Source organism: Microtus oregoni, unplaced genomic scaffold (assembly GCF_018167655.1).
Source record: "Microtus oregoni isolate MIOR12 unplaced genomic scaffold, Mior012 000037F_ref0000500, whole genome shotgun sequence".
Classification (NCBI taxonomy): Eukaryota; Metazoa; Chordata; class Mammalia; order Rodentia; family Cricetidae; genus Microtus; species Microtus oregoni.
This window is the reverse complement of record NW_024543096.1, coordinates 21,700,891-21,716,341: the sequence shown is the minus strand read 5'-3', so window position 1 is coordinate 21,716,341 and position 15,451 is coordinate 21,700,891. Positions and strand designations below refer to the sequence as shown.

The window sequence follows — 15,451 nt, the reverse complement described above, 5'->3', positions numbered from 1 at the left end:
CTCCTCCAGGTTCTTGCACCAGGCCCATGTTGTAGGTTCCTTCAGCTTAACCTTGAACTTCAATCATTTTTCATTTCTCATTCAGTGTAACTGTTTCTGACCTGGGTTACATCTGTCTGTCAAGAGTGCACCCTAAACAACCTTCACTTTGTCTGTACACCTTCAACTCTCATGGTAGGAGCTGATCAGTGTCCTAGATTGTTTCTGTCCTGCCAGGTTCCATAGCCATTCAGTCTCAAAGAAACACACAGAGGCTTACAATAATTATAAACTGGTTGGCCTCTTAGCGCAGGCTTCTTATTAACTCTTTCTTATATCTTAAATTAGCCCATAATTCTTGTCTGTGTTAGCCACATGGCTTGGTACCTTTGATCAGCAAGGCCGTCTCATCTCGCTCCCTCTGTGTCTGAGTCACAACTACAACTGAGTCTTTCCTCTTGCCAGAATTCTCTTGTTCTCATTGCCCTGTCTCTACTTCCTGCCTGGCTACTGACCAATCAGCATTTTATTAAAACAATACAAATGACAGGTTACAAGACCTTTGTCCCACAGCACTTCCCCACCCCCCACCCCCATTTTTTTTTAAAAAAAGAACTCTGAATCTAATCTTTTTTGTTTAGCTTTCTTCCTGATCATTATCCATACAACTTATAACCAACACTCTAAACAAAGAAAAACATCCATTATCCATTTTTTTGGGAAGTGGGCATAGTTTTCCAGGCTACTTCCTGCTGATTGGGGGTGCTGATAATCTCATTGGGACCTAAAGAAAATTTAGAATTATGATCAAGTCCAGTGAGGAGTATTCTGTGAGGTTTGATCATCTCAGCCAGCAGTCTTGAAATTGTTCTGGATGTAGAACTCAACCATCTGGGCCATCTGCTCCTATTAGAGATTTCTCAGGGGGTCTTCCTTGATCAAACCTGGTTTTGCTTAGCTCAGAATGAATCCACAGCCTTTCATTTTCCTGTGGAAACAAAAGCAAAACCTCTTCTTCAAAAGCAACATATCTTTTCACTTAAATTTTGAAGACAATGCATTTTTAAAATATATATGTTGAATTAATCTGCAGCATCTATAATCAAATGTCTTTTAGTAGCTGGACTGAGATGTTAATGTCTCTGGCTCTTCTGTGGAAAAATACCATGTAAGCAACTGGATAATAAATTTATAGTTCATGGGAGGTGACTGTGATTGAGTTGTAGATCTGAAATTAATCATCTAGGGATAAAATAAGAAGAGGGAATGGAATCGGAACCATTAAGGGGGCAGAAAGATAGAAGTGTTTGGGACAGATAGAGAGGGTGTCTAGGGACCAGGGTAAGGACAGAAGGTGTTGTCTGGGAAGCATAGATAGGGGCTTCTTTCTAAAACGTGGACTGGTGATCTTCATTCATTTGCAGATACTTGTATACCCCCAGGCACTGCTAAGGAAACCAGGCACTCACCTGAAAGAGCTAATCACATAATTGACCTTGTGCAAAACCTAGCATAGGAGTAAAGCAGAGACATTCAGGAGGGAGAGGGGTGTTATCCTCCCTTGACCATCTCCCTTTCAGGTGTCCCAGAGCAGACTGGGAACTATCAGTTATGGGAGACTAAGCAGGACAACAAAAGTGTCTTTGAAGGGGCAGGTGCTGATGGTACCAATGTGCTGTGTTGCCCAGGATTTCAGGATCTGAGGGGAAACTGCAGCTGTGCATGTGAGCAGGAGAAGAAGAAGCAGAATCAAGGGCAAAAATACAAGCAGGGACGAGGAACAGGAAGCTCATGAGCTATTTTTCCGTTGCTGTGATAAAATATTATGACCAAATTAGCACAATTAATAAAAATCCAGAGACAGAAATTGGGGTTCAATCTGAAGGTCAGAAAAGCAAAGCAGCCAGCCATTGTCTCTTACTCTGCCTCAGTCTGAAATGGCCATCCTGCCTCCTGGAATCTCAGAATGAGATTGTGTCTGAGAACTGCCTCTTCTTGTCTTACATTCCAGTTGCATTTTCTTTTTGATTAAATTTCTTTGAACTTATTTTTCTTTCCCATGATTAACTTTTTTCCCAATGCTTACAGCCTGTGAGTCAGTGCATTATTTATGACTCTTTTTTGGTAGAATCTTAAAAATAACATCAAAGTCTTACTATTCCTGAAAACTTTGTGTGCTTCTACTGACCACCATTTGTGTGTTAATAACAACATAACCTGTATTTTGTAATCAACATCTCTAGTGAGATTTCATGGGCTTCGTTTGACCCCAATGCCCAGCATCAGCACTTTAAAGTCATGCATCAACAATTGAAACTATGGGATTTTAAATAGAATGTCAGATTTTCTGTGTCTCCAAAAAGCTTGAACAGCTCAATTACCCCAAATTCTTGCTCGTCCAATGCTGTGGGACAATGATCTTGTACCCTGTAAAGATTTATCACTTGTATTTTAATAAAACACTGATTGGACAGTAGCCAGGCAGGAAGTATAGGTGGGGCAACCAGAATAGGAGAACTCTGGGAAGAGGAAAGCCTCAGTCTGCAGTCATCACCCAGACACAGAGGAAGCAAGATGAGAATGCCTCGCTGATAAAAGGTACCAAGCCACATGGCTGACACAGACAAGAATTATGGGCTAATATAAGTTATAAGAGTTAATAAGAAGCTTTAGCTAACAGAATAACCAGTTTTTAAGTAATGTAGACTTATGTGTGTTTTTTTGGGACAGAATGACTGTGGGACAGTTAGGACAGAAACCTCTGTCAACAGTCCATCACCAGAACGTGCTGAGAACTGGTGGCCGCTATCTCTTAGGAAGCAGCTTTAGTCTCCTAGCTCAGTCCCCATGTCTCCTGCTTCTGCAATACATCCCTGCATTATTCTTGGACACTTCCTGCAGCAATGCTTACAGATTTCTAGTGAGAGTGGAAATTGATACAACTGAAATGAAGAGGGCTTTTCAGGACCCGTCAAATTACCCATGTGTGTCCTCTGACCGAGTACTTGACTATTAGAAACTTACCTTTTTGCCTATGTGTTTGCAGAGTGAGATAAGAATAAGTTTATTCATTGACTCTTTGTAGTGGTGAAAGATTGGAATCAATCTCTTCACAGGATTGAATGACTTCAAAAAAGATAGAGAATAGAATGGGACCTATGTAGTTATATAGAAAATTGTTGACAGACGTTTTCTCTCCTGCCCATTCCCACAGGTGTTCAGTTTCAAAGAAATACACAAAGGTCTATATTAATCATAAACTGGTTGGCCTATTAGCTCAGGCTTCTTATTAACTCTTTCTTACATCTTAAATTAGCTGACAATTCTTGTCTGTGTTAGCCATGTGACTTGGTACCTTTATCAGTGAGGTGTTCTCATTTTGCTTCCTCTGCATCTGGGTGACAACTGTAGACTATACCTTTCCTCTTTTCAGAATTCTCCTGTTCCCTTCGCCCTGCCTCTGCTTCCTGCCTGGTCACTCCACCTATTCTTCCTGCCTGGCTACTGGCCAATCAGCGTTTTATTAAAACGATACAAGACCATTGTCCCACAACAGAAAATGATGTGAACTAATGTTCAGAAAATTTAAGTTACATTATTAACTTAAAACTAAAGCACAGAATAGTGGATATAATATGCTGCTACTGGATCAAATATGTGTGTGTCAGCATACGTGTGTGTGTGTGTGTGTGTGTATGTGTGTGTGTGTGTGTCTAAAATATCTCAGTAAAAAGATATACAAAAAGTCTAAAATGCTCCTTGACTCTGGGAGCCGACTAGATCTTTGGGTAAAGGGGAGCAGGCACAGGCTATGTAGTTATACCATATGATTGCATTTCTCATTTGGAAGAAGAATTTTCTCACAGAATGCTTTGGCATTTGCATTTATGAGACAGAGTATGCCTACAGTAAGCAGTAAGGAGTTTTGCTTTACCAAATTTAATAGTTTTCATTTTAGGATTAAAGGGTTTTTAATGAGAAGCAGCAGCAGGAACAGCCTGGGCCTAAAACTATTTCCACTGTAAAGCTGTACAGACTGTTTTTGGCCTTAAACCATCCCTGTCTTCGACTTCCCCGAAATCAAGAGTATCCTGTGCCATATCAATTAAAGTGGATGTACTTTCAATTAAAGGTGTAAGTATGAGTCTGAAGAGATTAATTCTTTATAAAAGGACGACCTTCAGTAGTTAGATCCAATTAGGCGTTTTTCCAAGTATATATCATCTTGATGGGACAAGTCTACTACTTACAATCAATCACCGTGACCTTTTCAAAGGTGAGACTTAGGTTCAGAGTCATAAAGAGTGACTTGCAGAGGCAAACTCTGTAGTCGATGTTGGTGGGGATTATGAGGGTTGGTTATTGCTTTTGTGATATTAATATTTAAACATTAGGATGTTCGTGGTGATCATCTGGGTGCAGCTCATACTTACAGGTCTTTTACTGTGGCCTGAATAGAAAAGAACTAATTTGAACAAGACCGATTAGATGAGAAAGGAGCAATGGCACCAATTAATATTGAACCAAGTGCCTTTATTTTTTCTCCTTGAGTCATTTCATTATTAAATATAATATTAGAACTCCCTTTCTTAGTGATGTTTTTTCTTACTAGATTACTTCAGTTTTAATTTACCTTTCCCTTATGTATAGCATTCATAGCCAAGACTGTTAATGAGTTTTTGGGGTGTTTAGTAACATGAAAAATCTTGAAGGATGTAACTTTCTCATAAAAATGATTTGACTTGAATATTTCTGTGTATATTAAGTATTTCCAGTAGAGAATTGTTTGTCCTCACTCTGTCACTCATTAAACTTATAAACAAGGGAATAGAGCTGTGTAAAATGGGGAGGGGGTAGTGGGCATTAGGAAGCAAAATAAAGAAGGAAGCAGAAATCTTTTGCATATTTCAGGGACTGACTGATGGAATCAAATGGAAAATATATAGCTACCAACAACACAAAAAGCTGAAGGTGCTCAATTTTCTTATATAATGTAACTATTTTCTTATGACATCTTTCAACAAACTTTTTTTTTTTTTTTTTTGGATTTTTCGAGACAGGGTTTCTCCGTAGCTTTTTTTTGTTTTTTTGGTTTTTTTTTTGTTGTTGTTGTTCCTGTCCTGGAACTAGCTCTTATAGACAAGGCTGGCCTCGAACTCACAGAGATCGGCCTGCCTCTGCCTCCCGAGTGCTGGGATTAAAAACGTGCGCCACCACCGCCCGGCACAACATATTTTAAATTATCCCTGGATTTCTTTTTAATGGCTAATACAAAAATGTATATATATCCTCTTATTCATGTATGTGTATATATACATACCATCTATACACGTATACATATTATATACACATATGTACATATAATGTTATATATTATACATACTGCTTAGTAACATGTATGTCATAACTTGTTGTTACATTCTTTAGGGAATACTTTTCTTGCTGCAGTGGGTTCACGTGTTTTAGGGTAGGAGCATGGGGATTAGAAGAGTTAGGTAGGAGGAACAGAGATAAGAAATAATCACAAAGACATAGGATTGTATTGGGAAATCAACTCAGCAAATATTGAATGCTGAATTCTTCTTCTAAGTTCTGAGTTCCCCTGTGTTTAGTTTTCCATGCACTTTTATACCCCAATACAGTGTGCGTGGCTGAGGAGGGGGGCTAAAAGACTCCTTAACATGATACCATGATACAAAAGACAAATAAAACAGTTACTGGCTTCAGTACTTTGAGACATCAAGCCATTAATCCATGAGAAAAGCATTCTGTTGTTTAGACAGTGAACCCACCCTAGACCAAGTATCCTGAAGGCAACCATTCCCTAGGTCAAACCTCCTATTTCAAAAGAAGGAACTGAAGTATGCTTGAATTTCCTGACCATTGGTCAGGATGGAGAGGATCTACATGTGTGGGCCATCTTAATGTCAAAAACACCAAGTAACCTCACCCTAGGTCAGGGTGTGTAGCCACAGTTGTTGTCAACAACTTTGAGCAAGCTCAAACTCTCTGACCTTCAGACAAGGTGAAATAGGCTTACATTTTTGGGCCTCCACAGTATTAGATGTGGGTTAGCTTTTCTAGGCAGTGAGAAGGGCTTTCTAAGTGGCTATCAGGTCCTTTCCAGCTTCCTGGCCTCCTTGTACTTAGTGTGGTAGGAATTGATGGTCCAGAAAGAAAAGGGATATAGCCATAAACTAAAGGGTTCAGAGAACGCACCAGCACTATCGTGCTTTGTCCACAGAGACCAGAAGATATCACGCAGAGTTGAGGATCTGTGCATTTAATAGACCTGCTTTGTCACGTATGGCAGGAGCATGTCCAGGAGCATGCTTTGGAAATCTCTCTTTCTGCTTTCCACATGGAAACCCCTGAATCTAACAATTATGTTCTTGCTTTTCAAGCTGGTTACTTCTGGTGTTCTTACTGACTTTACTTTAGTATATATAGTTGCTTTTAATAATTTATAGCTCGCCGGTCCTTATCACTACTTGAACTTCATGGAAATGAGAATATCATTAATTAGATTTTTTAAGTGCCATTTAAATTTTATTAAATATATATTTATATTTATTGAATATATATATATATGTTTACAGTTTTCTGTATCTTATATAAAGTTTATTATTCGGTGGGAAATTTCACAACATTTAGAGATGTCTGAATTTAGAAAAGACTTTTTAATAACACCTTATTATTGTTGTTGTGTATGAGTTAATGTATAATGCCTATCCTGAACTCACTATGGATTCTGTCTTCTGTGATGCTTTACTTTAAAATTCTGTTACTAAATGCTGCAATCTGGGGAAGTGTGAAAATGTATAAGATGCCACTTAGAGTAAAGGCTTCTAAAGATGTGTATTCTGAAATTAGATTTAAGTTTACTAAGTTAGTATGGATTTTATAAAGTGAACATTTTGTTTTGAGAATTTTTTTATTAACATGTTCATGTAAGATAAATTTCATCAAATATATCTATTTTCTTCATTGTTATCATAACTGTATCTTCTACTTGAGAAAATATTTGGAGGTAACCTAAAACTGTAAAATGTTGTCTCAACGCTACTGGCTTCTTATAATAAAAATTGGGAGTAATTTGGTTTGATTAAACTCTGCCTCATTAGATTTTAATGTGCTTTATGTTATGTGTTTCAGAAACTCCAGAAAGGAACTGAATGACATACGATTTGAGTTTACTCCAGGAAGAGGCAAGTTTTAATTGAAATTATTACTTTGGTGGAACAAGAAGCAATTGAGAAATTGATTACAAGCATATGCCTCTAATTTGCTATTCAAAAATGTTTCTCCTGCAAAGGAAGAAAGAACTTGTTAGTTGTAAGGATTCTAAGCCACTGCTCGCGGCATGAATCCCAGCGGCACATGTGGCAGGGCGGACATACACATGTTAATGAAACATATCAGTCTGAATATGAAAATACACACGGGTTGAAAACGCAGCCTGTAATGGAAGTGACAGCGGGTGTGGCGTTACCCATCGTGTAACAAAGTCCACCTCCCTCATGGCCTCTTTGTAATTTGAGTATCGAGAGTCCATTACTGCAACTGCTGAGTGGTTGGACTGATTGTCCACACAGCACCCGGATGCCAGAAAACAGGACCATGTATCACTTTTATTGTTTATTATCTTTTGCAACAGGCGTAGAGCCTGGCGTGCAGAACATCAAGAAACCTTGGTTAATAGATAAGTAACCCAAGGAAAACATTACGGTCACATTATTTACTTTATAACATCAACAGTCTAGAGAAGTAAAAATGAGATGCCAATATGTCCTCACTTTGTAACTATTTTCCGTGTCCTGTGGTTTCTCATTTTTATGCCCATGCAGGGTTTCCTCAGGGTCTACCTTGCGTACCCCTGTAACGTACAGGAACCTCCTGCATTCTGATTTGTAGTAGCTATAAGCTCATTGCTCGGGGTACATCCCATGCATTAGACTTCTACGTAAGTTTCATCTCCATTTGTTAAACTCTCAAAAGCCCAAAGTACAGGGATTCCCTTGGCCTTAGAGCTGGTCTGGCAGTCAACTGCCCTGGCCCCCTCACTGTCACCACCCGTGAGAAGACATTGACGCAGCTGCCTCACAAAGCTGGAGTAAATGACAGGCACTTGAGGAAATCGCTGCGTCCTGCGTATGTACATTCATGGGAAATTGTTCAAGTACTGCCAAACAAACCATGCTCCTAGACTTTAAGTGTTAGTGGACCAAGGTTTGCTCTAGTTAAGATCATGAGCCCTCTGTAAAGGCAAAGATCAGGTGACTTCCTTGAATCAGATAAAATCATGGAGTATCTCTTACAAAATACATGCTCATGGGCCCTAATGAGCTTGCTAACTGGGTTTTCTCTTTAAGCGTATCCGTCGTTAGCAGTTTCAAATGGGCCTTTGAGAGTGTATGACACCAGTCACAGTTACCAGAATGCCATCAATTTTGTCATAATATGGAAATATTGACCAGGCAGTGCTGTGAATACGATCTGGTAATTAAATAACAGGTGTTACAAGTAGAAGAAAGAGCAGGCTCTGATTTTAAGGTCGCTTCTTTTCCTCTGGTTGCTTAAAATTGACCACAGCAATGAAAATCAATTTTCATTTTACGAACTAACAAAGAAATGAATTTCCAGCATGAGGATTTGTGTGACTCCGATGATCCTATCATCACCAGTCCGTTCGCACTGCCTTTGGCACCTCATTTGCCAGGGAGTGATGAATAGTCGCTAATTTTAGTGTCCAGGTGTAAGCCATAGCAGTGACTTGGCTGGTAATTGCACCCTTTGCTGGACAGCAAGCACAGGCCTGGATGCACCGTGTGTGTTCCTCAGGCAGTGTCTGATGTATGTGTGCATGTATGTACACCGTATGTGCACTGCATTTATGCTATCTCTAAGCAGGCTCAGGTGTGTATGGCATAAAACGTGATGTGCACATGGAAAATCTGTTGTCTTTGGAGGACACACCCTTTTATTTATTATGTTATTGAATTCTCTGGAAACAAGATTTTAACATTGATGATTTAAACTGTTTCAGCATCAGCTTAAAGTAAAAATATATGACTAGTACGTTTGACATAATCATTCTATACTATTACAGGTGTCTTACCTGTGTAGAAAATGACTGCTTGCTGCCATACGCAGCGACAGGGAGGATTTCCCAGCTTGTCCAGCCAGCATTAGCCATTTGCCACTTTTGATATGATTCATCTGGTGCCCAAGAGGCCTGAAAATAGGACCTGTTACCCAGTTCAGTCCCCGGGGAGTGGCTATCACCCTGGCACTGGTTTGGTGCGAGCCCCTGGCGTGGCTTTGTTTGTCCCTTTGCAGCTGCTTTCTGAGAATGTAGGTGCTCACAGAAATGTAGTATCCAAAGCTTCTTGCTGCTGGCCAGTCACGTGATAGAAATGGCACTGTGCTGCAAGCTTGTCACTTACATCTGTTCGGCACCCTCATTAAAAGCGTTTCCTGTTCTGGAGATTGGGTTGATCTCCAGGAGGCTGGGGCTTCTGAGCACCAGCAGCTCCAGAAGGAGAATCCTAGTCAGAACGTAGCCATTCGCTGAGTTATCCTCAGTTCCCTAGTGTGGGCTCGTTCCATCAGGGACCTTTACAAACTTCACTTTTAATCTTTATCAGAAGGAGAAAGACCAAGACAAGCTTCCCTTGTGTGGATTTCCGTGGTTTAGTGAACTTTCCGTGTAATCCCTTGTCTCCTATTTCCGTTTATGGCATTCCATTATGAAATGAGGGAAAAACCCAATTTTGGAAAGCATGAGGCACATACATTGAGCTTTGCTCTTTTCTGGAGATCAAGTGTAGGAGACAAAGACTGCACAGGAGGATGAAATGAGTTTGGGACGCCCCTTGGCTGTGGCCTTGTCATCGCCGTCACCATGTATTATATTAGCATCATACACCAGGTCTAAACACTTTAAACCCCACCAGTTATGAAAAGGGGGTTGAAAGCACATATGTGCATACATATAATACACACATGCAATTTATATGTGCGCACACACCTACGCTGTGGGCTCATTTCCGTAGTTCACCATATCCCTTTTATGCTGAGGTTTCTCCAGTTCTGTTTCGACATTTGTGTGATGCCGCAGCTATATGTTCAGGTGTTGCCTGACTTTGGAAAGTACTCACGTCAGATCCTCACCCAATTGCCCTTGCTGTTTGTAACCAGTGCTGCTAGGTATCTGGTAGAATATCAGAGGGCTGTGGAAGCGCAGACGTCGCCCTTATTATCACACGGAGTCCCGTCATAGTTCTTCTCTTTTGAGCATATCACAGTTTTCAGTTCCTCCTTGAAAAGTCTTTCAGTGGAGTTAGCAGTGTTGCCACACCCATTCATAACCTCTCAATTAAGTAACTTCTAGCTGTATTCTCTTGCTACAGCCTCTTCAGTCCCATCTTTATGAGATTGCCAGCTCCTGTCACTTATCATCGGGAAACTACATTATTTTACACCGCCACATTTTCTAAGAGAATAAATCTGTTGCTATCAAATGATCAATGTTGTGTTAAAGGGGTTTCTTAATAGCCTACATTTAAATAGCTCATCTTAATAGTCCAACAAGCCCACGGGCTGTTTGTACCAAGTAGAAGGTTGTATGAGATTCTACCCATTCAACCTTTGCTATAAATTCTTAACTCAGTAGCTTCGAATGATTGAAAAGGATTAATGATGGCTTGAATTAACCTTGGCAAGAAAGAAAAGCAATGTCATAGAGAGCCTTAGGTGTTCTAGGGCATGCAGGAGGAATAATTCAGGTGGTGGCCAGAGGGGGAGATTTTTGGTTCACCAAAGTGAAGTAAATATTTTTTTTAGTAAGATTTTTTAAGTAAAAAAAGTATAAATTGCTTGTGGAAAAATACACTTCATGACATTTCTGATTTTTTCCAATAGGATCTGAATTGATGAATTAAAATCATGGGTGATTTTAGTAAATGAAAAATATATTTTTATATTGTGCTGGGCTGTTGATTTTTATGTTATGGTTTCTAATACATATTCATCTCACATTTGGACAGATACCGCAGATGGTGTGTCTCAGGAGCTCTTCTCTGCTGGCTTGGTTGACGGTCATGATGTAGTTATAGGTAAATTCATTTTTAGTATGCAGTATCATTTTGTTGATATATCAAATGGAAATGTGTTCAGAAGCAAAATTTTTCATTAAAGAATAATTCATTCTGAAATTTAAAAGGGAATGTTCATAAATTCTTATGTTTATATGACATTGCATAAAAACCATATTTAATTTTCTTCAAAGGTATTTCATGTATTTCCCTCCTCTTTATATAAGCATGGTTTATCCAGTGAGATATCACAACTATCACAAAGAACAAATCATATTGTAGTTCTGATGTTTAGGTTGGAGAGGGCCTGAAAGGTCCATCAAACCAGTTCGTTTGTTGTCCAGGTAAGGAAACGCATCTTTAGGAATCCTGGAGTTTCTCCAGAGCCACATGACTGAGTGTGGTGTCTTTTACTCTGAAATCCTGGTTGTTTCCACCATTCATCTTTTTTTCTGAATTAAGTGTGTGTGTGTGTGGGGGGGGGGTGTATGGAGCTCGGGAAGCTCACGTGACTCAAGCATGCTGAAAGAGCAAGCAGCCTGTAGATCTCCCAAGGACTGGCAGGTAAGAAGGCCCTGGGGCTCTTATTAGCATCACCTGAAGAAGCCTGGTGTCACTGCCTCTACTTCGCCCAGCTGCTCCATGCTCCCCCGGAAATGATGGGTCTAGAGGGATTTTATAATGCGGTCTGTCCCTGTGTATTCCTAATAATGAGTCTGAGTGATGAGGTTAGCCAATATCTGAATTATAAAACATTTTATTTGTTATAATAACATTAATGAGAAGATTGTATTAAGGTAAAATATTCTTCAAAACTAATACTTCTGAAAATATTCTCCTGAAAAGAAATTTCTTAAAAAAAAAAAAGTAATGTTTGAAATTGCACGCTGTTTGTTTTGTTTGGTTCTGTATTAGCTTTGAGACAGGCTGTCCTGGAACTTCCTATGGCTTCCAGGTTGACCTCAAATTGACAGAGATCTGCCTGCCTCTGCCTCCTCAGTGCTGGGTGGTGTTTGCCACCATGGCTTGTTTTATGTTCTACTTTAAAAATTTTCAGTTTTTCCAAATAAGTCCGTGTTCGGTGATGGTGGAATGTGTGATTGAGGGAATTTGACACAGACTAGCACATCTATTGCAAGTGGCTTCTAGAAACCTGGCAAGATAGAGCTCTGTAAAGTAAAAGTTCTATATTTTATTTAAATGGCAATATACAGTGCTTTATAGTACAAGTTATTCTGACTAAACACTCAGTATCACTGTTTTATATAAACAAATGGTATGAAAGGTGCGAAAGAGGGAAAATAAATTCCTGGGTGTAAATTATAGGCGAAGTGTAGACAGTCAGAGCTCTCATTTCCTTTGCCAAGAAGTGAATATGTAAATCTGCCATATTCGAAGTGAAATTTACATATGTGCACGCATATATTATGTATACATGTGTGCTTGCATTTCGTCATTCATCCTTACTTTCAGACTTTCCTTGATGACCCCCTTAGGTCTTTCAGCCAGCTGCATCCTTACCTGTTTGCTGATCAAATGTAAAGTGAAGACTCAGGAAAGATGACAAACTCAACCTTAGAGCCTTTACAAAATTTCACCTCTGGCTCCTTTCTCTTAACCCTCCCCCGAGTCCCTTGTTCAGAAAAATAAATAAACACACACCCCTGTTTCTTAGTTTAGCCCAAGAAGTAATGAGAATAGTTAATGCCAAAACCAGAATATACTGAAACATCTATTTTCCTTAAAGAGAACTGCGCTCCATGGACAAGCAGAATTAAAAATTAATTGATGAAGTGCAAGTAGAGTTTAAGACTCTTGATCGCGTAATGTCCCCCAGTAGGAATGAAATTGTTGGGGAGGATTGTGGGAAGTTACTCTTTGTCTGATTAGTTCTCGCTTAATGCTCCGAGGCACACAGCTAGTGCTGAGCCTGAAGCTGCTCACACCGGCCCTCTGCCCCTCGAGTCCTGAGCTTACAGGTGTGCACCACCGCAGCCTGCTCGTAGTTTGAACAGATCCTGGCGAAAGGCTGGGACTGGGACCAGTAGGAGACTCGGGCCAGCCGTGGCTCACAGATGTTTTAGGCGTCACCTCGCCACTGACTACAGTCACAGCTACTGGCGTCTTGTCTCCTATTCTCAGATCAGTGTAAAGTTAGACTCTGTTTTGTTGCTGTTGGTTTGGTTGTCTGCAGCAGGCTCTTAACTAGCCTCCAGCTTGCTGCATGGCTCTGAGGCTGTCCTGTGCACCAACTAGCCTGTTGTCATTGTTGAGTTTTTAAAAGAAGTAAAATAAGAAATGAAGACACCATTCATATGTAACTTATTAAAATCTCCTTTAAGTACAGTAATAACCAAAAGGCTTATATTTTTTCTATACCATAATTACTTATCCCTATAAATTCTATTTTGCTGTGTTTCCCCTTGTTGGGCCTAGAATATTTCTATATGAAGAATGTTTGGTTAAAACCGGGTATGTGACTCCTCCTTCTATGGCAGACAAATGCCTGTGCTGGGCCTTATACCTCTCCTGTTTATCTGGTGGTCGAACCAGTTCTGTGCTGTCCAGGGGCAGGTTGTTTCAGTCACTGCTTTACAGACAAACCTTAGATCGAATGAGGCCTGGAGGATGCGACCTGCAGCCATTGACGTCGGGGCTTCTGAGAGCTTGTCCTTGTCCAGGCATCATAGATAGAGTTTTATCCAATTCCTGTGCATCATGGGAAAACAAATGAACAAAGAAACAAAAAACAACTTATTTTTTCCCAAAGCAGCATATACCATATTTTAGTTGTTATTTGACAGATAAAATGGATTACTCCTGTCCCCACTAACCAGTCTCAGAATTCCTCTGCTCTCTCCCTTGTTATCCCTCCCACTCTTAGGACCAGGAGCGTCTTAGAGCTTTTATTTCTTACATCTTAAAGAAGCCCTTCTTTACATCTTAATTCAGCTGTGTTCTCCCAACATCTTATAGGAGAACTTGCTGAAAGACCTGTCTCTGCCGTCATTTCCTTTCTGTCCGTGACCTCCTGAACAAACGCCAGCCAGACTTTGGCCTTCCTGCTCCACTCAAACTGTTATTCCCAAAGCCACATGTGGAGAAGAGGGGCCTGACAGCGAGGTGACGGGGGCAGTGTGGGTGCAGCAGGAGCAGAGTGAACAGTGTGGGGGGACAGGACCCGCGGTCTGAGAAAGACTGCCACCTCCTCCCGAGTCTGGGGTTAATTGTCTGTCTTCTTGACTGGCCTGTCAGAAGTATGGGGCATAGAAGGTAGGGCCTTCCCCCGTGATCAGCTGTTCATTCCTCTGACCTGGAATTTCTTAGTATTTTGCTGGCTTCTTTTCATCTCCCTGACCTGTAAACACTGATGGATCCAAAGCATCTAAGAACCTTGTCTTTCTTCTGAAATCACTTCCTCATTTGGCATGTCGCCTGGCATGGTATTAATCTTTAACTTTGTGACACAGGTCCTTATTTTGAACTGTAGACTCCACTAGATTTTTTTTTTTTAAAAAAATCCTCTTCCCTTAGAAGGGCAGTCAGTATCTGAAATTTAATTTTCAGTCTCCAAAATGTAGCCCTTGGCATTTCCTCCCACCTGCCCTACTACAGTGGTCCTGCCCCGCTTGTCAGCTAGAGCTAGCCAGTCACGTTATTCCAGGTGCATGAAATACACAGAGGGAAAGGAGAGTAGTTGAGAGGCCTTAGGATGTGGAGGGCTTGAGGGTTGGTTTTCAATGTGAGAAACATTTTTCAAGTTAAAAGTAACATTATCTGTGCAATCCTGAGACTGTACCCGAAGCCAGTGAACTGTGCACTTCAGAAGGACGAACTTTGTGTGTGAGTCGCATCCCAGTTGAAAACTGAGCAGGCGACACGAACGCTTTCATAAGACTCTGCAGTGGCTCTCTACCCACATGCCGGTGGCCTGCCCCCCTCACCACACACCCCATCACTTCTCAAACCACCTCCCTTCTGCTCCCACCTAGCAGCTACGCTGGCTTGTGGCACCAGCAAGCTATCCTTGCCTCTCTTCCAGAACGCCCCTTCTGAAAGCTCTCATAGGCTCATCCATCGCATCTCCTGGTGCTTTCCCAGAATGCCTTGCCTGACTCTCCTGCTCAAAATGGCATACCTTCCCACGTTTCCAGCATTCCCATTGTTTGAACTTTCTACTTTGTCTTTCCTCTTGCAGCACGTTACAATTTTCACTTACGAAACTGATCTGTACGATTTCTTCTTGAACGTAATTTTTTCCTTGCCTCTCTCCCTTCTTGTCCCTCCCTTTTTAAATAGCATTTCACTATGTAACCAGGCTGGCCTCAAGCTTGTGCTTCTCCTGCCTCAGCCTCCCAAGTACTGGCATTACAAGT

General features: G+C 40.7%; 1 protein-coding gene across 2 annotated transcripts in view; it reads left to right on the top strand.

Annotated features, from left to right (window-relative positions):
* Stk39 (serine/threonine kinase 39) overlaps positions 1-15,451 on the top strand; it is a 249,286-nt gene that overhangs the window by 187,183 nt on the left and 46,652 nt on the right. For both annotated transcript variants that reach the window (XM_041631541.1, XM_041631540.1), the window contains 2 exons: positions 7,135-7,187; positions 11,028-11,096. In XM_041631541.1, the coding sequence (XP_041487475.1) occupies positions 7,135-7,187; positions 11,028-11,096 (122 nt within the window). The remainder of the gene's footprint in view (positions 1-7,134; positions 7,188-11,027; positions 11,097-15,451) is intronic.